The 21,027-nt window shown below is 39.1% G+C and overlaps 1 protein-coding gene across 1 annotated transcript in view; it reads left to right on the top strand.

The window, feature by feature from the left end:
- The window catches only part of Piwil2 (piwi like RNA-mediated gene silencing 2), a 54,736-nt gene that overhangs the window by 18,696 nt on the left and 15,013 nt on the right, over positions 1-21,027 (top strand). Inside the window, exons 10-19 of the mRNA XM_076852300.1 lie at positions 2,347-2,535; positions 3,437-3,521; positions 4,170-4,259; positions 5,846-5,986; positions 7,060-7,173; positions 8,072-8,260; positions 10,612-10,713; positions 11,911-12,027; positions 12,533-12,621; positions 13,674-13,779. Coding sequence (XP_076708415.1) covers positions 2,347-2,535; positions 3,437-3,521; positions 4,170-4,259; positions 5,846-5,986; positions 7,060-7,173; positions 8,072-8,260; positions 10,612-10,713; positions 11,911-12,027; positions 12,533-12,621; positions 13,674-13,779 — 1,222 coding nt within the window. The remainder of the gene's footprint in view (positions 1-2,346; positions 2,536-3,436; positions 3,522-4,169; positions 4,260-5,845; positions 5,987-7,059; positions 7,174-8,071; positions 8,261-10,611; positions 10,714-11,910; positions 12,028-12,532; positions 12,622-13,673; positions 13,780-21,027) is intronic.

Genomic DNA, 21,027 nt, shown 5'->3' with positions numbered 1-21,027 from the left:
TTTTTTTTAAGAATTAAAAGTAAAGGGCTGGGGATGTGGCTCAAGCCGTAGTGTGCTCGCCTGGCATGCGTGCGGCCCGGGTTGGATTCTCAGCACCACATAAAACAAAGATGTTGTGTCCGCCAAAAACTAAAAAATAAATAAATAAATAAAATATTAAAAAAAAGAAAAGAAAAGTAAGATAGGTGCAAAGTCAGTGGTTTTTTTATTCTCTAATATTTGATTATGGAATCACAAGATACGTGCCTATATTCCTTATTTTCTGTAATCTTCAATTCGTTTTTAGCATTTTCTTGAAAGTCTTCCAAATTTAGCACCCATTTTCTATAGTCAGGGGAAAGGGATTTGGTGAGAGAAAATGAAAATTATCACAGGGCTATGAGAATAAATTATAACTTGAAAATTGTTTAAATGTGGCCTCTATAATAGTAGTTGCTTCTGACTTTCCTAATTACATGTCTATTCTGAACTGTCTTTTACCAGTCTGTGTATTCAAACTGAGATAAAAAGACCATACATTTTGGTGGGCCTTGTTAACTCTTTCTAATAATCCATTCATTTAAAACATCAAGCACACACATACTGTATCTGATGTGTATTAAGCACTAACGGTACTCACAGCAATGATAATGTTTGCAAACATTCAGTTTTATTATTTTGATAGGCACAGATCTGAGTATTTTATATTTATAGAGTCATTTTGTTCTCTCAAGAGCATGAGTTAGGTGCTTGTACTGATGCCACAGGAGGAAACTGAGGCATAAAGAGATTAAATAACTTGTTCAAAGTCTTACAAACTAAGCTGGGTGTTGTGCCGCATGCCTATAATCCCAGTGGTTTGGGAGTCTGAGACAGGAGGATTGCAAGTTCGAAGACAGTCTCAGCAGTTTAGCAAGGCCCTCAGCAACTTAGCGAAACCTTGTCTCTACATAAAATACAAAAAAGGACGGGGATGTGGCTCAGTGGTTAAGTGTCCCTGAATTCAATCCCTGGTACCAAAGGGGAAAAAAAAAAAAAAAAAAAGGCTTAACAGCTAATAAGTAGCAGAGCCCAGCTTTGAATCTGTACAATTGGCTCCCGAGTCTGGAGTTGGTGTTGAAATCTCTGATGTTTTTCATTTACTGCAGGCTTTCTTAAGGCAGGTTCTGTAGAATACTCATTACCCAGAATAGTAGTAAATATTCTGAGGTGAAAATTAAAAGGTTGGGGAGGAATCTGTGGTTCAGTAACTTGGAGGAAAATAAACTCAGTGTGTTTCTGCGTGTCCTGATGTGGTAATGGACGCTGTGCATCTGTAAAAGGTGTTATAAGATGCAGGAGGCCTCAACTTTCTGATTGTGGACACCGCCCCCACCCCCAATCAACCTCTCAGAGACTATAGTTCTTGAAGAATATATCATGAGTGACACTAGCCACAGGGTAAAGTCCCACTTCCACCCCATCCCCAAACCCTGATTGTCTGCCACCCTTCCTCTGCCTGGAGAGTTTCTGATATCTCTGTCCCAGCCATTTGTGTGGCACTTTTCTCCTCTCAGTAGCTCCTTCTGTAAATGTTGCTCAACTTCCTCAAGTGCCTTTACATGTGGCATCTATGAGTTTCCTGTGCTGCCTTGGTCATAGTCCTGCTATATGGGTCACTCAAGAGGACATTTGTCTATCTCAGGTCTTCTCATCACTAGTTTGTTTTTTTTTTTTGGTACAGGGGATTGAACCCAGGGGCACTTAACCACATCCCCAGCCCTTTCTATTTTGAGACAGGGTCTCCCTAAGTTCCTTAGTGCCTTGCAAAACTGCTGAGGCTGGCTCTGAACTCGGGATCCTCCTGCCTTAGCTTCCTGAGCTGCTGGGATCATAGGTGTGTGCCACTGTATCTGACTTACCTCTGGATCTTTAATGCCAGTATCAATGCTTGTCTTATGATGAGTACTTTGTGTTATAATTTCTTTCTTCAACTAGGAAAGTGCATGTGTGGCTTAAGGAATGATTTTCTTGTCCTGTTTGCATACTTTATCCTAGTGATAATGCAAAATAATTGTTTTGTGATATAAGTACCTTATGTTACAGAATACAGTGAATTTTAATTTGTTGTTGCTTTTAATATGATTTTTATCTTTTCATTATCTCTTTTTTTTTTTTTTTTTTTTTTTTGGTGTGTGTGTGTGTGTTAATATTAAAAAGGAGAAAGGCAAGAATCCCTCTCTTAAAAGACACAACTGGGGCCCTCTGGTGTCATAGAGTTATAAGGAGATCACTAGGTCCCTAAATTACTTACTTGTGTCCTCTGTTCCTTTCATATTACCCTGTCTGTGCAAACGTGATCCGAAAGTCCCTTACCTCTTTCCAAAGGCATGCCATGTATCAGCAGAGCAAGGAAAACTTCCAAGACGAGTGCAGTAAACTTCTGGTTGGCAATATCGTTATCACGCGATACAACAATCGGACCTATCGTATTGATGATGTAGATTGGAATAAGACTCCAAAAGATAGCTTCACAATGTCTGATGGGAAGGAAATCACATTCCTGGAATACTACAGGTAGAAAGAAGAGATTGGATTTGGCCCAAGGGTGGGGTGGGGTTTAGAGGATATTGAGTTCCATAATAACATTCAACTTCATTATTAAAATAATGAATTTGGCAAAAAACCAAAGGTTGAATATTCTCTTTGATAAGTGGATGCTGATCCATAATGGGGGAAAGGGGCATGGAATGAATGGAGGAACTATGAATTGGCAAAGGGGAGGGAGGAGAATGGGGATGGGGGTAGGAAAGATGATGGAATGAGAAGGACATCAGTACCCTAGGTACAAGTATGATTGCACAAATGGTACAACTCTACATCATGTAAAACCAGAGAAATGAAAAGTTGTGCTCCATTTATGTACAATGAAACTAAATGTATTCTGCTGTCATGTATAACTAATTAGAAACAAATAAAAATAAAAATAAAAACCTCCTCTGAAATGGAAAAAAAAATGGGATTGGTAACGTACCTAAGATCCAGTGAGCTTGTTTATGGGGCTGACCTGAATGTGCTGTCCTGACAGTTTCCATTCTTTTAATACTTTGGGAAATTACTACATAAATTAATTGTATTTCCTTACCTGGTTTTGTTAGAATTTTAGCCTGGTTGGAGACATTAAATTCCAGTCCTTAATTATTCATCTAACTTTTCACCTAAAAAAGTTGTCTGAGCCCATTAGCCTGAGGAAGTTGTTAACATATTTCTTTCTTGGACATTAGCCTTAGTTCTCCTCTTTAATTGCATTGTGACTCAAGCCTACTTTGTCCATTATCCTTTTCCAATGGATTCTTGACACAAGGGTTTTATGTGAATTATAAGCCTCGATCCTGGTAAGAGTCAGAGACTCAGTGTGTGTTGCTGTAAGAATATCGATGTCATTCCTGAAAATTTTTCTGCCTCGTCCCTGCTCTAGCAAAAACTATGGAATCACAATTAAGGAAGAAGACCAGCCGCTGCTGATTCACAGGCCCAGCGAGAGACAGAATAACCACGGGACGGTGGGTGTATTGCCTAACTTACACTTCCAGGGCAAGGTGGCTGCTTGTATCATACCCCAAGCCTCAAGGGAGCTGTGGAGCTGTGGTTACTGTGTGGTGGGGAAGCTGGGCAAGGTTTTTGGTCTCATCTGGCAAGAGTTGCTGCATCACACTGGTAGGATTTGCCCTTGAAGTCCCCACAAGGAGGAGCTAAATATCCACATGAACAATTTAGATAAAAGGAACAAGGCTAATGTCCTGTGCATAGACATTAAAACCTCTGGATCCAGTAGGGAAGTATGTTTAAGGGGGGTGGGGCCCTGGGGGGGGAGGAGAGTGCCCTGTCACCTGACTCCCTGCCTTAAATAGGAGGATAGGATCAGGATGAAAGGAAAGAGAGGCACACAGCTTGATGGGTTGTCTTCCCATTGTCTTGAGGCCAGGCAGAAAAGTTTTTTTTTTTTTTTTCTAGGTTTCCTTCTTTTTTTGACATTTTCATTATTTTTCCTTTTACCCTCTATAGCAGGCTGTTTGTATTGTGACTGAGGGGACCACCGGTGACATGATTGTGCTCCTCAGTGTAAGCTGTGGCCTGGCCATGGTTCCTTGGGCTGGGGTGTCACCAGCCTCCTTCACTGCTTGCCCTCCCTCTCTGTTCTCTCTCCAAAGCTGCTAAAAGGCGAAATCCTCCTGTTGCCTGAGCTTTCCTTCATGACTGGGATCCCAGAGAAGATGAAGAAGGACTTCAGAGCCATGAAGGTTGGCATCTACTGTTTCCAGGGGAAAAACTCCTCCTGTGTTGAGTGGTCACCTGAGCTAGCAGTTTGATTTAGAACTGGACCAGATTCTGGCTCTCACTGTGGCTTGTGTTGTCACCTGGGCAAGCCCTTTCTTTCAAACTCCTCTATCAGAAACAGGATCTGTGACTCTTCCCCCACTGATGTGGAAAAGCATGTCACAGCTTCCTTTTGAGGTAATTAGGGCAGCAGAGGGACTGGATTTCAAAGTTAAACAGCCCTGTCTCCATCCTGAAGATATGGATGATGGGTGACTGGCCGTGTGACTGCACATGAGGTTCTGGAGAGAACTAAAAGATAATAGCATGCCTTCTGATTGTTTGAAGGTATGGAGAAGACAAGCAAAAAGTCAGTGAGAAGATGAATATAGACATTTGTCTCACAGGGCTGTGAGGTGCCGGGACTATGAACTAGCCAGAACTAGCTGAGAAGCAGAGGTAGGGACAGTGCCCCTCCCAGGCATTGTGTGGCTGAGCTTCCACCCACTGCCTGCCCCTCTAGGGTCCATGCTTGAGCTACTCTGCCATCTTGTTTTCCTTGCCTGTCCTGGACTTCAATGCCACGTCAAATTTTTATTAGTATCCTAAAGATCTTGGAGTGAAGCTGAATATTCCTGTGGGAGATTTCTTTCTTCTCTGTTACCTTCTTCTATGATTATGTAGGTCAAGGCCCCTTCTTTACAACTGCTAGTTACCTAATGACTTTATGATCACAGAGCTATCTAGATAGCCCCATAGCTGTTGTTCTGCACAGCAGCTGTACAACTCATTAGTCCAAAAAGAACAAATAAAGAACTCACGTGATTCAGAATCTTCATATACACTTGCTAGATATTATTCAAAATATTTAGCAGGCACCCATATGGGTCAACACTGTGGCAAGTTCTGGGCAAAAAGTGCCTCGTGCTGACATCAAATGGTTGGTATAGTGTGACAAAGTGTAAGACTGAATGTGGTTTGCTCTTTTGTTGTGTATGGCTGGATGCTGGCATATGTTTTTTCCTCTGACTTTTCTCAAATTTTAAATATGTGTACTCAAGCCCTTTTTGCTTGAGTCTTTTTTCATAGACTCTGTTTGGAATTTCTAAATTTAGAACAAGCTTTGAGGAAGCTTAAAGATTTAGATCTCATAAGAAAAAGTCAATGACCTTTAAAATTCTTTTATTATTCAAGTTTTAATGTATACCTTTTTCACATTTCTGAGAAAGATTTACAAAAATCCTCCATGATATTTGAAAATTTCTGCTGAGTTAAAAAATTAAATAGGGACTAAGGATGTAATTCAGTGGTAAAGCATTTTCCTAGTGTGGCAAATCTGAAACAGCATCCCCAAATCTAAAGAGGTTTATGGAAATATTTCAGACACATTTGGGTTTGTATATCTAACTTCATATAAGATAAATTAATATTTACATTTTGTGTGTGTGTGTGTGTGGCAGTGCTGGGGATTGAACCCAGGGCCTTGTACATGTTAGGCAAATGCACTACCTTTGAGCTACACCCCCAGCCCAATACTTTAACTTATTATCTCCATTTTACTTCTATTTAGGATTTGACCCAGCAGATCAACCTGAGCCCCAAACAGCACCATAATGCTTTAGAATGCTTACTACAGAGAATTTCAAAGAATGAGACGGCCAACAATGAACTGACACGTTGGGGCCTCTGTCTACAAAAGGATGTGCACAAGGTAAACCAGAAGATGTGAAGGTGCAGGAACAGAATCAGCTGAGATTCTAGAGCCGTGTGAGGCCAGCTGACAGCCTCCTCGTTTGACTTCATTGTGGAGTTTTTGCTTTATTCTTATACCTTTTTTTTTTCATTAGATGGTACTTAAATTTCCTTGACTTAATATGCTAGTATCATGTACAGATTTTTTTTTCCCTCTGTATTTTCAAGGGATCTGAGCTAATAATTTCTGGTCAGATAGCCATCAAGAGGAATGAGTATTCACTGACAACTTACTTCAATTTAGTTTTTCAACCCAAATTATTATTAAAGTTCTATATGTCTTTCCGTTTCCTTTTTTGTTGTTGTTGTTGTTGTTCTTTTATTCCCCAAGTTGTTTTTTCTCAATTAATTAATTTGTGTTTCCTTGAATATGCTACTGTTATTCCTTCTGTAGACCTAAGAGGTCTCCAGCTTGTGTACTGGAATTATCTGGTGGCCTTTTCTATCTGGGTTTGCCTGAGTTGCTCTAATCCCTGTCATCTTGGTTGTCCTGATCAAGTTGCTTAGCATCTCTTTGTTTCCATATCTGTAAAATGAGGATAATGGTTGGGTTAAAAAAATTAAATAGGGACTAAGGATGTAATTCAGTGGTAGAGCATTTTCCTAGCATGGCAAATCTGAAGCAGCATCCCCAAACTTGAAAAAATTAATTAAATAGGGTGAGGGTGTTGCCTCTTTTTATCTTATTAAGAAATTTTGCCTTTAATTTTCTCTTTTCAAGTTTCCCATAAAATACTTTATATTTTATGCCTCTACTCACTGGTTCTAAGGAGATAATGTTTTCCAACCCTTTTCTTAGGATACCATGAAAAAATAGTACCTATAAGCATTTTACCCACATTTGTCCAGATTTTGATTGACATGGATCTTGCTGATAGAAGTTTCATTTTTCTGCTATTCTCAAAAGTTGTAACGGGCAAATCTATGAGGTAGAGATGACTAGGCCTCAGAGTCATCAGAATCAATGTTTTCCCATGTAGTGTTCATAGATGAATGCTTAATAAAGTCATAGATACTTTATATTCTGTTTAGATTGAAGGACGTGTTCTACCAATGGAAAGAATTAACTTAAGAAATACTTCATTTATCACATCTCAGGACCTAAACTGGATTAAGGAAGTAACCAGAGACCTTTCCATCTTAACTGTAAGTGATTTTTGAAGGGATAAAGAGAAAACCATTATCCCCAGAGTACTGAAATTTGGAAACAGAAATGAGAGAAAGTACCACTGAATTCCATTCTAAATTCCCTATTAAACAAGGGTCCTTCAAACAAAGCAGAGGAGGAGTTGTTATGGGAAGTAGAGAAGGAAATTGTTCCCATAGTGATTCATCTTATGCCAGCTCATGGCCCACTCTCCTCCTTTCTTCCTTCTTTCTTTCTCCTTTCTCCCTCTTTTTCACTGAGGGCAGGAGGTGTTTTTATCCTTGAAAGAAGTCAAAACAGTACCCCACCAAGGCAAAGTATTTTGACCAGCCTGGCCTTTGTGGCCATGTATAAAATGTTTATATTTAAAAATCTTTGAGATTTTAATTGAAATGTATTTAAAGAAGCGGTATATAGCTTGGTGAATTTTCACAAATTAAATAAACTTGTGTGATAGCACCAGGGGTTAAGAAACAGAACTTTCCAGGCATCCCTTCAAGCTCCCAGTTAGTCTACCCCTGAACCCTCCCCACACATTCAGAATAACTACTGTCCTGATACGGCCACAGTATAAGTACAATTCATTTGGGTTTTTCTGTACTTCATATATACATGGAATCATGGAATGTCTGTTCTTTTATATCTGGCTATTTTTCCATCTTGTATTCATAAATTTCATCTACATTGTGGTTGTATACATCTTTTGAATAGTATTCCACTGTGAGAATATGTCAGAGTTTACTTATACATTCATGTGGCTAGTAGGAATTAGATAAGACCGGACTTAAGCAGGGTAAGTGAAAGTAATTTATTCTCTATAATAAAATCTCCTGAGTGTGAGTTTGGTATGTTTTAAATTGTAAAAAAATACTGAAAACAGCTTGTGATTGTTTCTAGATCCCCATGCATTTCTGGGCACTCTTTTACCCAAAGAGAGCAATTGATCAGGCCAGAGAACTGGTTAACATGTTAGAGAAAATAGCTGGCCCCATTGGTATGCGCATGAGCCCACCGGCCTGGGTCGAACTGAAGGATGATCGAATAGAGACCTATATCAGAACCATTCAGTCCATGCTGGGAGTTGAGGTAATAAGTTAACTTAATTTGAGTAAATGTATAGGATCTCTGTTTTAAAATACTTGATTATTCAATTGTCAATGCTTGATTACAGTCTGCTATTGATGAGGTCACGGAACCTCTGAGTTGCACATGAAGTACTGAGCTGAGGAAGTATTCTCAATGCCCTTTGGTTATTTTTGTTTCTCTCATTTTGTGTTGGCACCCTCACTCATTCTAGTGTTCTTTTTCTCACGTACTTGGCTAGGAGAATAGCTGACTTGACTTCAGTTCATTATCTATAGAACATGTTGTGCTCAGAAAACAACTACTTGGGCCAGGTGCCATCTTTCACTATTGAGTACTGAGCTGTCACTGTCTGGTCTGGCTCAAGACTTGAATTGCTCTGGTGATGAACTTGGCTGAGGGCCCATTGACTGGGTCCTGATAACTGATCTGGAACCCCGGAGTTGAACAGGTCATAGCACTCACAATTCAGCTGTCCAGATCTTCCTGCTCTTAATCTGTTTGTAAACAAAATACAGGAAGAAGTCTAGGGAGAGGACAAAGGCAGAAGAAAGATTTTTGGAAGTAATTTGCCCTTGAATTGAAGACTGGTGAATTGAATTATTCTGATGAGATCAGTCCTAGAATTTGATTATCTTGACATCCTAGTTTTCTTGTTGTGACCCACTTCTCTTGGTGTGTCATTCATAGATCATAGTCTCATGATATCTCTCTCTCTGATTTTGAGATAGGATTTCACTGTTTCCCATGTTGGCCTCAAAGTCCTTGGCTCTAATTATCCTCCCACATCAGCCTCCCAAGTAGCTGGGACTAACAGGCGTGTGGTCGGGCACCCAGCTTTCATGTCCTATCTTGGGTGTTCCCTTCATAATTTCCTCCCAGCTTCCCATGTATGTCATATTCTGCCATGGCCTCCCTCCAGCATGGTTAGTGATAAGTTCTGCTCTGCTTTCAAAGGACTAGCTCAGTTTAGTACACGACTCCCCATTTCAGAACTTCTTGTGTTTCTGTGTGAGAGCACAGAGCCAATAGTTTTCATGTAGTGTGATATGAGTACCATTCGTAATGCTCACCACATGTACCTCATGTACTCTGTCTCTTTCTCATCTTCGGGGCATTCGGTTTTATTGTTCTCTTTGTGAGAGATCACAAAATCAGATGTGTGCAGGGACCGCATAATAAATAACATCAGTGAGTGAAGAGGGCTAGGAGGTACCTGTGGTAACTAAAGAGGGTGATCCCTATGACCAGAGACACAAGCTCACCATTGCCAAATTAATTCATTATTCATTTTTCAGTGTAAGTTAGAATTCAGGATTTGCATATAGATATACCTCCCTGTGTTTAAATTAAGAAAAAAAAAACTTATAAATCACAATAGATACTAAACAAACACATCTGTTTGCTGTGTCCAGCCCATTGGTTCCCAGTGTGCAATCTAGGTTTACATTGTTCTCTGTCCTAACAGGAGGGAGGGAGGGAGGGAGGGAGGGAGGGGGAGACAGAGAGAGAGAGAGAGAGAGAGAGAGAGAGAGAGAGAGAGATATGTTGTTGTTGTTGTTGTTTTGTACAAGGGATTGAACCCAGGGACACTGTACTTAAGATATAGTCCCAGTCCTTTTTTTAACATTTTATTTTGAGACAGGGTCTCACTAAATTGCTGAGGCTGGTCTCAGTAAATTGCAATTATCCTGCCTCAGCCTTCTGAGTTGCTTGGATTACAGGCATGCACCACCACACTCAGATAGTGGTATTGATCAGGAGCAGTGTTCCACTGCTTTCCATGTATATAGGACATTGGCAACCTTGTTTCTCTTGAGTGCTGCATACTTTGGAAGATCCTGTTCTCAACTTTGGCTCTCTAAAGTAGTGAGGGATAGAAGATACTGACAGGAGGGATGCTATCAGCATTATCTCTCTCTCCCTAACCAGAGAGTGAAGAGTAGCTACTGTGGACTTGGTAATAACATCATTACTTCTGCATTTGACTCTGAACCTTTCTTATAGTATTGCATTTCACATTTCCTCAGAGAGTGGTCAACCACATTACAGGGAATTGAAAGCAGCAAGTAATAGAACCCTTGCATATTTTCAAACCTGGTCCTTTTCCAGGTCGAAAGTCTCCTCGTAAATAAATCTTTGGTGATCAGGACCAGCTCTAGATAGTAAATAGTAACATCACACATCCATGAAGAGCAGTCCTGAGCCAAATGAATGCTAATTCAGATTCAAGAGCCTTTTTCTGTCCTTTAGTTCTTTGTCCATCCTAAAGGTCCTATGACTTTGCAAACTCAGTCCTATGAAAGTCCCTAGAGAGTTTGGGAACCTGATCCTTTATGCTTTATCTTTTCAAGGGGAAGATACAGATGGTTGTTTGCATCATTACGGGCACACGTGATGATCTCTATGGGGCCATCAAGAAGCTGTGCTGTGTGCAATCCCCAGTGCCCTCACAGGTAAGTAGAGTGGAGAAGAGGCAAGGCAGCTGCCCCAGCCTCCTCTGGGGTTTGTGAAGATGAGTGCATGTGTTCAAAAAGACCATAAAAACTATTTGAAGCCATTACTTGGAGCCTTGGGCTAAAAGAGTCCCCTGTTGAGAGTAACCTGGCAAGGAGCAGGTAGTTCTTCAAAAGGACACCTTCCTGCTCAGTTCTTTTTTTTCCTGATCAGTTCTAAGAGTGGAGGCTTCACTCTGAGAGGAGAAGGCTGTTTTTCCTTAGTGGGAAGTGGGGTTTTAAAAAGGTTTTACCATGAGCCGGCATGGTGGTGCATACCCGTAATCCCAGCAGCTCTGGAGGCTGAGACATGAGGATCACAAGTTCAAGACCAACCTCAGCAATGAAATAAAATAAAAAATAAAGGACCAGGGATATATCTCAGTGGTTAAACACCTCTGGGTTCAACCCTCAGTAAACTCCTACCCCCTCAAAAAAAGCTTCACTCTGCACCAGGTGCTTTTGAAAGTTTTCATTTTTTTAATATTTATTTTTTAGTTTTAGATGAACACAATATCTTTATTTTTTATTTTTATGTGGTGTTGTGGATCTAACCCAGCGCCCTGCGCATGCCAGGCAAGCGCGCTACTGCTTGAGCCACATCCCCAGCCCAAAAGTTTTCATTTGTTGAGGGTTTTTTTTGTTGTGTTATGTGTGTGTATTCATGTATTTACACATATGCCTAGAGACACCAGAATTAGAATTATGTCCCAAACATAGTGTGTGCTATCTCAAATTCCTTAAGTGTAGTGTAGTCAGTCCTGTATATCTGTGGGCTCTGCATCAGTGGATTTCAACCCAACATGGATTGAAAATACTTAGAAAAGTTGTGTCTGTACCAAAAATGTATAATTTTTTCCTTGTGCTTATTCCCTAAACAATAAGCTGAAACAACTATTCACATGACAATTACATTGTATTTACATGGCAATTACACTGTATTATTGTAAGTCATCTAGAGGTGATTTACAGTACATGGGAGGATGTGTGCAGGTTAGGTACACATCCTGTGCCATTGCATATGATGGGCTTGCGCGTTGTGGAGTTTGGCACTCTCGGGGTTCTGGAACAAAGGAACAACTGTGTTTACTTGGAAATGATTCATATTTCTGAGAGTTTGATAATGTCCTGCCTTTCCCTTATCTGTTATCACTGTAGGTCATCAATGTCCGAACCATTGGTCAACCCACCAGGCTTCGCAGTGTGGCTCAGAAAATTTTACTTCAGATTAACTGTAAATTGGGAGGCGAGCTGTGGGGAGTGGATATTCCTCTGGTGAGTGCTGCTGAGGTGTCTTCCCTCAGTTCAACTCTCCAAAGAGTGCTCTCCAGCTCTTCTCCTAGTGCTCTCCTCTGGTTGTCTTTTCTGCCCTCAGTGCTACCAGGAGTCTAAATGGTTCACTGTCTGTTTTGACCAGTCCATGAGCTAAGAATGGTTTTTACATTTTTTAAATGCTGAAAAAAATATAAATATTTTATGATACTCGAAAATTATATGAAATTCACTTTTTAGTGTCCTTAAATATGGTTCACTAGAATATAGCTGCACTCCTTTGCTAGTCTGAGGCTTTTTGTCTAATATAAAGAAAGAATTGAGCAGTTTCTACTGCAAAGTCCAAGAACATGTTAAATCGATGGAAGTCTTTATCTTTCTTTCCCAGAATTTGTTTTAATTAGTAAACCTAGAGAGAGGTTTCTTTGGGGTTCAGATAATAATTAAAGATGGAGCAATGTATTGCTTGGATTTTAGGTTTGCTTTTTGTTTTTGTTTTCTAAATTAGAAACAATTAATGGTGATTGGGATGGATGTTTACCATGACCCCAGCAGAGGCATGCGCTCTGTGGTTGGCTTCGTTGCAAGCATCAATCTGTAAGTACTACTGGTTCTCTTGTATTTGGATATCTCATTTTGATGCCTGATGTTGTAAATCCAGCACATGTTTTGGAGTCCTGCATATTTATAATATGAATAGTTCTAACCTCCTCCCTCCTCTGTCTTCTTATGGCATTTGTTTATGCAGCCTCTTTACCAGGCTTGCTACCCACTGCAGCCCAGCCTCCTGTGAGCGTGTAGGCTGTACCTTGTCTTGTTGGCTCCCTTAAGAAATGAGGTGGTTTTTGTTTATATGCTTATTCCCAGTATCTGCAGAAATTGAGAATGTGAGACTTCCTCATTGTTTATCTTTTACCAGCCACCACCATGGTTTGGTGTATATATGCTTTCAGATTCTCTTCTGTACATACATTAACATGTATGTGATATACACATATATGTATGTGTGTGTGTATACCCACACACACACATACAGTCATATGTGGCTTGTGTGAACATCATAGAGTGTACTTACACAAATTAAGTTGTCTACATCATCACTAGGCAGTGTCATTTTATGGGCCCACTGTCATACATGCAATTTGTCTTTGACTGAAATAATATTATGTGGCATGTGATTGTTTATATATATGATATATACACATATGTCTGTAATTTGTACAAATAGGATATTTGCATATTATTTCTCAGTGTGTTTTTTTCACTTCAAATGTATATTTTGGATATTTTCCTATATCAGAACAAATACATCTCAACCAGTTCTCTTGAGCTGCTACACAGAATTTATTGTATGCTATGTCACTGTTTATTTATAATGACTATAAGGTAATTGGTTATTTTTTTTCCTCTTGGAAGCAGTTTTGTAGCAAATACTCAGAATTTTATATTTTTGATGTTATATGTGGCTTAAATGTATTTTCCCATATCCTCCATGTTCTCAATGACATAAACACATTTTCTAGATATTTTATTGATTTAATTCAGAGAGAAACCTGTGTGTGTGACATGCAGACCATGCCTTCCTATGTGAGTGTCTGTTCACTGTCCCCTCTCTCTCTCTCCCTCTCTCTGCCCACCCACCCACCCAGCACCCTCACTAAGTGGTATTCTCGAGTGGTATTCCAGATGCCTCATCAGGAGATTGTGGACAGCCTGAAGCTGTGCCTGGTGGGCTCATTGAAGAAGTTTTATGAGGTGAGGAGAACAGAAATCCTAAAGTTTCTGGGTTTTTAAGGACTACCTCTCTGAACTCTTGAACAGGAGGTCTGATATAGAGGGAGAGATCCCACATCAAAGGTGAGTTTCTAAAAGAACCATTGTTTGTTGATGGAACAAGCGGCTCACAGTTCTTCCTTTCAGCTCAAAGGGCCAAAAGCTTCAATTTGGTTGGGTAAGTAATAAGTATTTCCCTAGTTGTCAGCCTGATGCCTGCAGACATAATTTGCATTCCCTTATCAGGGAAATTGGGGGTAAATTTCAGCAATTAAAGCAGCTTATGAATTACTCAGCTTTTTATGGCTATCATTAGGTGCTGATTCTTTCATTTTGGTTTAAGACAAAAGCTTTCTTATATGTTACTCCTAGAACTCTAACTCCTAGAATGCTTACCATGGAGAATTGCTGTCATTAAGCTGATATTGAGTCTGGGACAGTGAGCAAGCAAGGTACTGATTTTTGTCTTGGCCTGTACATCAAAGGAAGCGCTGATAAGTGCCTTTCAGTCTTAGGGTTGGTGCTAGCCCTTTGCATACAGGTTAAACAGCAAGAGGTTTAACTATTTCATGTGATTGATGTTAGTTTCTCAAACTCCAATTTGTCTCTTTCTAGAATCTTTCCTACAGTGCACAGTGTCCCACAAATATTTTGATACTGTTGACATGTTAGATGATGAATTTTTATCTCTAAGGTCCATATAATAAGCTACTTTGTCACCATGTTCTACTGTACCTTTCTTTTTCTTGTTATTGTTTTCCTTCAAAGTTCTGTCTTGGAGAATCTCACTCAAAGATTACCTGTCAAACCTTTCCCATTTACCCTCACTCCCTCTCTGCTCTTATCTTTTAGCAAGAATGATTTAAATTTCTCTCCCAAGACCCTTAGTTTATATTTCGTGTAGTAGTTATCACATCCTGCTAACTTATTTTAGTTATTTGTGTGCTTGCTTACTACTCTTGAATGTCTTTTTTTTTTTTTTTAAGAATTATTTGGCTATTGATGGCTATGTAACACATTACCTTAGAACTTCATGGCATACAACAAGGTAACAAGTTACCTTAAAACTTCTTGCCATACCACAAGGATGTATGAGATGCATGGTCAGGAACACTAGGCTCCAGTTTTTTTCCCATGTGAATCTTGTGATATGGTCTTTCCATGTGGCCATTTGCCTTCCTGTCAGTATGGTAGGTGGATTCAAAGCATTGACATTTCATGAGATGGAGAGAACCAGGTAGGAGTCATGCTGCTTTTTATTGCCTCAACTGTGGCAGTCATACCACGGCACTTTTGCTGGGTTCTACACACTGAATTAGTTACAAAGTCCTGCCCAGGTTCAAGGGTAGGAAAAGAGATTCCACCATTTACTTGAGGGATGGCAAGGTTCTGGAAGAATGTGTGCAACTAGAGATACTGCTGTGACTATTTCTGAAAAGAACAATCTGCCATAGTATCTTACTTTTCTATCCTTTGCAGGACCTTGCATACAACTGATACTCTTCTAGGGGAATTACATTGAATTTCTAGTGACACAGCTCTGTTCTAAGTCAAATAACTATTTTAATTTTTGTTTCTTTTTTTGAATTATAAACTTTAAGAAATACTTATTAAACCCCATTGAACCAGGTCAAAGTGGAAATTAATCAGTGTTTATTCTAAATCTAGGATAAAGATAGTCATATCAGGATTCTCTGAATCATAATGTTTCATTGGACTCTAGTCCTTACCATCATCTTAGTTTTTTGTCTACTTTTGCCATTTTCCTGCTATTCTATATCTAGCAGAAGAAATCTTTATATTGAAACTATTTTGATCCTGTCTCTCCTGATTCCTCAGCTGAGCTGCCTCAAAACAAATTTACTCCTAGATTTTAAGGTTCTGACCACCTGCAGACTCCCCAGTTTTGTCTTCCCCTAAGAGTGATGGTAGCCACCAGAAGTTCTAACACCTCTTAAGTAGTTCTCTTGTTACATATTTTCATCACCATTATGATTGGCACTTGCTACCCCTTGGCAACAACTTTCACCTTTCTTAGTTATTTTTTATCTAGCCTGTATCTCCTGTCTCCTAAACAGTATTTTTTTTTTTCTGTTTGAGACATTAGCTATTGTTTTTCTGCTACAGAAAATGGGATCTTACAGCACTGGCACATGGCTCCCTTCTTCTACCTCAACTTTCCCAATCTACTTATATTACCAAGCCTGGTTAAGTAGTTTTTTAGTGTACATGATATTATTACAGCCATCACATAATATATTTTGACTATGATTCCTTTCTTTTATTTTGGGTTTTTGTTAGAATTAGTGATTGCCTGTTTTTCTTTTTCAAATTTCTTCATATTTATTATTTATTCTTTCCTCAATTTAAAACTTTTCCTGTAAACTCTAAACACACCTGATACTCTATCTAATACCCTTGTTTCCATGGAGAGCTTCTTCCTAGAATCCTTCATTTTGTCATAGCAAGATAGGAGGTACTTGACTCCATGTTTATGTATCCGTCTTTTGAGTTCTCCTCACAATCTGGGGACTTACTTTTGTCTCTCTTCTGTGTTCAATGTCTTTTTTTTCCTTGTGGAGATTGAACTCAGGGTGTTTTACCACTGAGGTATATCCCCAGCCTTATTTATTTATTTATTTATTTATTTATTTATTTATTTTTGAGACAGGGTCTCACCAAGTTGCTTAGACTGTCCTCAAACTTGAGATCCTCCTGACTCAGCCTCCTGAATAGCTGGGATTACAAGCATGTGCCACTGTGCCTGGCCAGATATCTTTATCTTTCTTGGCTTATTTCATTGTTTTTGAATGACTCTTCCAGTAGCTTACTCACAACATTTTGAGAGTTAGATGCCTAAAAATATTTTTATTTTACCCACATACTTGATTGACAATTAATATGTAGATTTCTGAGTTTGGCAATTAATTTCTTTAGAATTTTGAAGACATTGCTTCATCATTTTCTAGATTCTACTGTTAATAAGTCTTTTTTCTCTTTCTTTTTTTTTCCTAAACATTTTTTTATTTTTTGGAAGTGGTTGGAAACAATACCTTTATTTTATTTATTTATTTTTATGTGGTACTAAGGATCGAACCCAGGGCCTCTCATGTGCTAGACCAACACTCTATCACTGAACCACAATCCCAGCCCCTCTTTCTTTATTTTTTGATTTAAAAAATTTTTTTAGTTGTCAATGGACCTTTATTTATTTATATGCAGTGCTGAGAATGGAACCCAGTTCCTCATGCATGCAAGGCAAGCAGTCTATTACTGAGCTACAAGCCCAGCCCACTTTTTATTTTATTTCTTAAAATTTTTTTTTTAGTTGTTGATAGACCTTTATTTTATTTATTTATTTGTGGTGCTGAGAATTGAACCCAATGACTCACACTTGCCAGTCAGGTGCTCCACCACTGAGCCTCAGCCCTAGCCCCAGACCATTTATTTATTTATTTATTTATTTAGAGGCAGAGTCTCATTGACTTGCTTAGGGTCTTGCTAAGTTGCCCAAATCAGCCTCAAACTTGCCATCCTTCTGCCTCAGCCTCCAGAGTCACTGGGATTACAGGTATGTGCCATCACACCTAGCTAATATGTCTTCAGTTTATTCCTTATTCTTTGTATGTGACCTTTCCCCTCTTATTTTTACTTTTGGCATTCTGAAATATCATGATATGCCTTAATATGATTGTTTTTTCATTTGTTGTACTAAGTATTTGTTGAATCCTTTCAATCTTGAAAATAAGCCTATAGTTTCATGAAATTATTTCCTATTTACTTCTTTGATTTCCTCTCATCTGGTTTTTCTTATCTTCTAAATTAAAGTTTCCTAATTTTTATTTTTTATCTCCTGTTTTTATATCATTTTTTCATTCTAGTTTTTGATTTCCTTAACTTTATGTTCCTTTCTAACAAGTATTTATTTCAGAGATCTCATTGTTGTAGGAATTGAGTGACCAACAGTAAAGTTAAGGAAAACAGTATTTCTCTCACTTCTGACATCAATTACAAATTCACATTGTTCCCTGCTCAGTTTTGATAATTCACTGAAAGGATTCCTAGATCTCACTGAAAGTTGTTATACTCGTGGTCATGGTTCATTATAGGAAAAGGATACACATTAAAGTCAACTAAGGGAAGAGGTATATAGGAAGAGTCCAGGAGAAGTATCATACATGGAAGGAACTTCATGGTTCTCTCCCTGTGGTGTCAGGACACATTAGTTTCCTCTCACCAATGTATGGTAAGACAAGGAGAACTGCCACCAGGGTTGCTTACCTGGGCCTTAGGTGTCCAAAGGTTTATTGGAGATCCCTTACATGGGCATGATTGATTGCTTGCTGTTGTGGATTGTTCTTGGTCTCTATAATCTCTGTAAACTGAACTAAGTGCAGCCACTGAAGTCCCTTGCTAGTTAGCTTAATGATCAGGTAGGGTCTGGAGAGATTTCTTCAAACATCTTGAACAACTTCTCCCCATCCACTCATTGCTGGATGATTTTCACAGTTACCCTGGTGGCAAGACTGCAGGTGTCAAAACTGTAGAGCTGAAGAAAGGGGAAGGCCAGGGGACAAGTTAAAACCCTACAGAGCTTTCTGTTCTTACCAAGGATTACCTGGTTTTCCTGAGTAAATGCTCTTCGGATTGTTGCAATCCGGTAGTTGGTTTCCACAGTTCTAAAAATGTTGGTTTGGACCATTGTGTCCAGTGTTGTTGCTTTTATAGAGGTCCCTTTTCTGCCATTTAAGAATACTTTCTTAAAAGTCCTTTTGTCAGTCCAGCAGTGTTCTAGGGGGACAGTGGTTAGCCTCTTGAACCCAGTAAGGGTGATAGAACTAGAGAACCTACATCATTTTGGTTTGGGGTTCTGAAGGGCTAAACCCTAGGAATAATGGTGAATGAGAGGCAAATAGAACCTTACAGTAAATAGTAACTCACCTTTGATTTGGATAGGATGATCCAGGGCACTGGTGTTCCTCTGGTGTATGTCGGAATGCTGATACCCCTTGCATCTTGAAGAAACAGACCTAAATCATCTCTGTAGGAAAAACATTATTTAAGGCCCCACATTGTATATATTAAGATTAATTTCTTTGCTTTTATTTATTTTATTTTTACAGTGCTGGGGATCAAACCCAGGACCTTACGCATACTAGGCAACCTTCCTACCACTGAGCTATATCCCCAGCCCCTCTATTATTTATTTCTATTAAAATATTATGTTTGAAGCTAGGCATGGTGGTACACACCTATAATCCCAGCTACTTTGGAGGCTGAGGTAGGAGTGTCACAAGATCAAGACTAGCCTCAGCAACTTAGTGAGACCCTATCTTGAAATGAAAAAATAAAAAGGGCTGGGGATGTAGCTCAGTGGTAGAGTGCCTTTGGGTTCAGTCTCCAGTACCTGGGAAGACTCCGGGGGTGGGAGATAGGTTGTTTTGGCACTCAGTTTTTAAAAAGAAACACTCCTGGGAGCCATGGTATACAACCTGTAATCAAAGCAATTTGGGAGGCTAAAGCAGGAGAATCACAATTTGGAGACAAGTCTCAGCAATTTATCAAGGTTCTAAGCAAACTTAGTGAGACCCTGTGTCAAAAAATGGCTGGGAATAGCTCAGTGGTAAAATGTCCCTGGATTCAATTCCTAGAGCCCTACCCAACCCCACAAAAAGGAGCACACTGTGTACATTCCCACTTTGGAGCTGTGAATCCAGAATGTTACAAACTAAGAGTAAAGAATAACTATAGGTAAACCAAATCTGACTCATTTCATTCCCTAAATATGGTTTAAGGTGAACTCTGACTGCTAGTTTAACTACTAGAAGAAATACACCCCATTTACCAGGAACAGATATGTCTTCTGAGAGAGGTCCCATCATTTTAGACATCAGATTGTTTGCTAATTGGATTATTTCTGGCAGTTGGTAAATAATAACTGGGATACAAGTAGAGAAAATAAAGGAACCAAAACCCAAGAAAAAAAATAGATAGCCAGTTCTGACCCACAGAGTATTCATATAATTGATCAGACACTTTATAAGCTTGATCCAATGGAGCACATCGTAATCCTAGCTACTTGGGAGGCTGAGGCAGGAGGACCACAAGTATAAGTCCAATCTGGCAACATAATGAGACCCCCCATCTCAAAAAATAAATAAAAATAAAGATGACATATTTAATATCTTCAAACTGCTAAAAGACAACATTAAGAATTTTTTAAAAGAATTGAAAACTATGGAAAAAATAGGAATTTCTAGAACTGAAAGTGATAGTAACTGAAATGAAACTCATATTAATATGTCATGCTATCTAGAGAGCCACTAAAGGAAAAGAGCATATGACTGGGCTTATGAGTGGTAGAGCACTTGTCTAGCAAGCACAAGGCCCTGGTTTCAATTCCTGGCACCACAAAACAAAAAAGCAAACAAACAAACAAACAAAAAAAACCCATATAAGTATCAAGATTTGAAGGGGGAAAATATTAAGAAATGTTTTTAAATGGAAGAAAGCCAAGAAAAAGAGTACAAATGAACAGGCAGATACTTGCACCTTGCAAACATGCTAAGTGAAAGAAGCCAGTCACAAAAGGCCACATATTACACGATTCCTTCATAAAGAGTTCAGAACAGGGAAGTATGTATAAAGACAGGAAGTAAATTAGTGGTTGCCCAGTACTGGCCAGGGGACAAGATGATGGATAGGGCACTCATTAGAGTTGAGTTACTTTTTTTTTTTTGGTACTGGGAATTGATTGAACCCATAAGCATTTTATCATTGAGCTAAATCTCTAGCCCTTTTTAATTATTATTAGTATTTTTTTTTTTTTTTTTGAGACAAGATCTCACTAAATTGCTTAAGGCCTCACAAAGTTGCTGGAGGCTCTCCTCAAATTTGTGATCGTCCTGCCTCAGCCTCCCAAATTGCTACAATTATAGGTGTGCATCACCATGCCCAGCTGGATTTATGTTTTGAAGTTAAAAAAAAGTTATTAAATTGTAGTAGTTGTCACACATATATGTGAATATACTGAAAACAATTGAGTTGTGTACTTTAATTTGGTGATTTGTAGTATATGACTTAAATCTAAAAGCCATTAAGACAAAAAGGAGGGCTGGGGATGTGGCTCAAGCGGTAGCACGCTCGCCTGGCATGCGTGCGGCCCGTGTTCGATCCTCAGCACCACATACAAACAAAGATGTTGTGTCCACCAAAAACTTTAAAAATAAA

The sequence above is a fragment of the Callospermophilus lateralis genome, chromosome 4 (genome assembly GCF_048772815.1).
Source record: "Callospermophilus lateralis isolate mCalLat2 chromosome 4, mCalLat2.hap1, whole genome shotgun sequence".
Classification (NCBI taxonomy): Eukaryota; Metazoa; Chordata; class Mammalia; order Rodentia; family Sciuridae; genus Callospermophilus; species Callospermophilus lateralis.
This window is presented reverse-complemented; position numbering and strand designations above follow the sequence as displayed.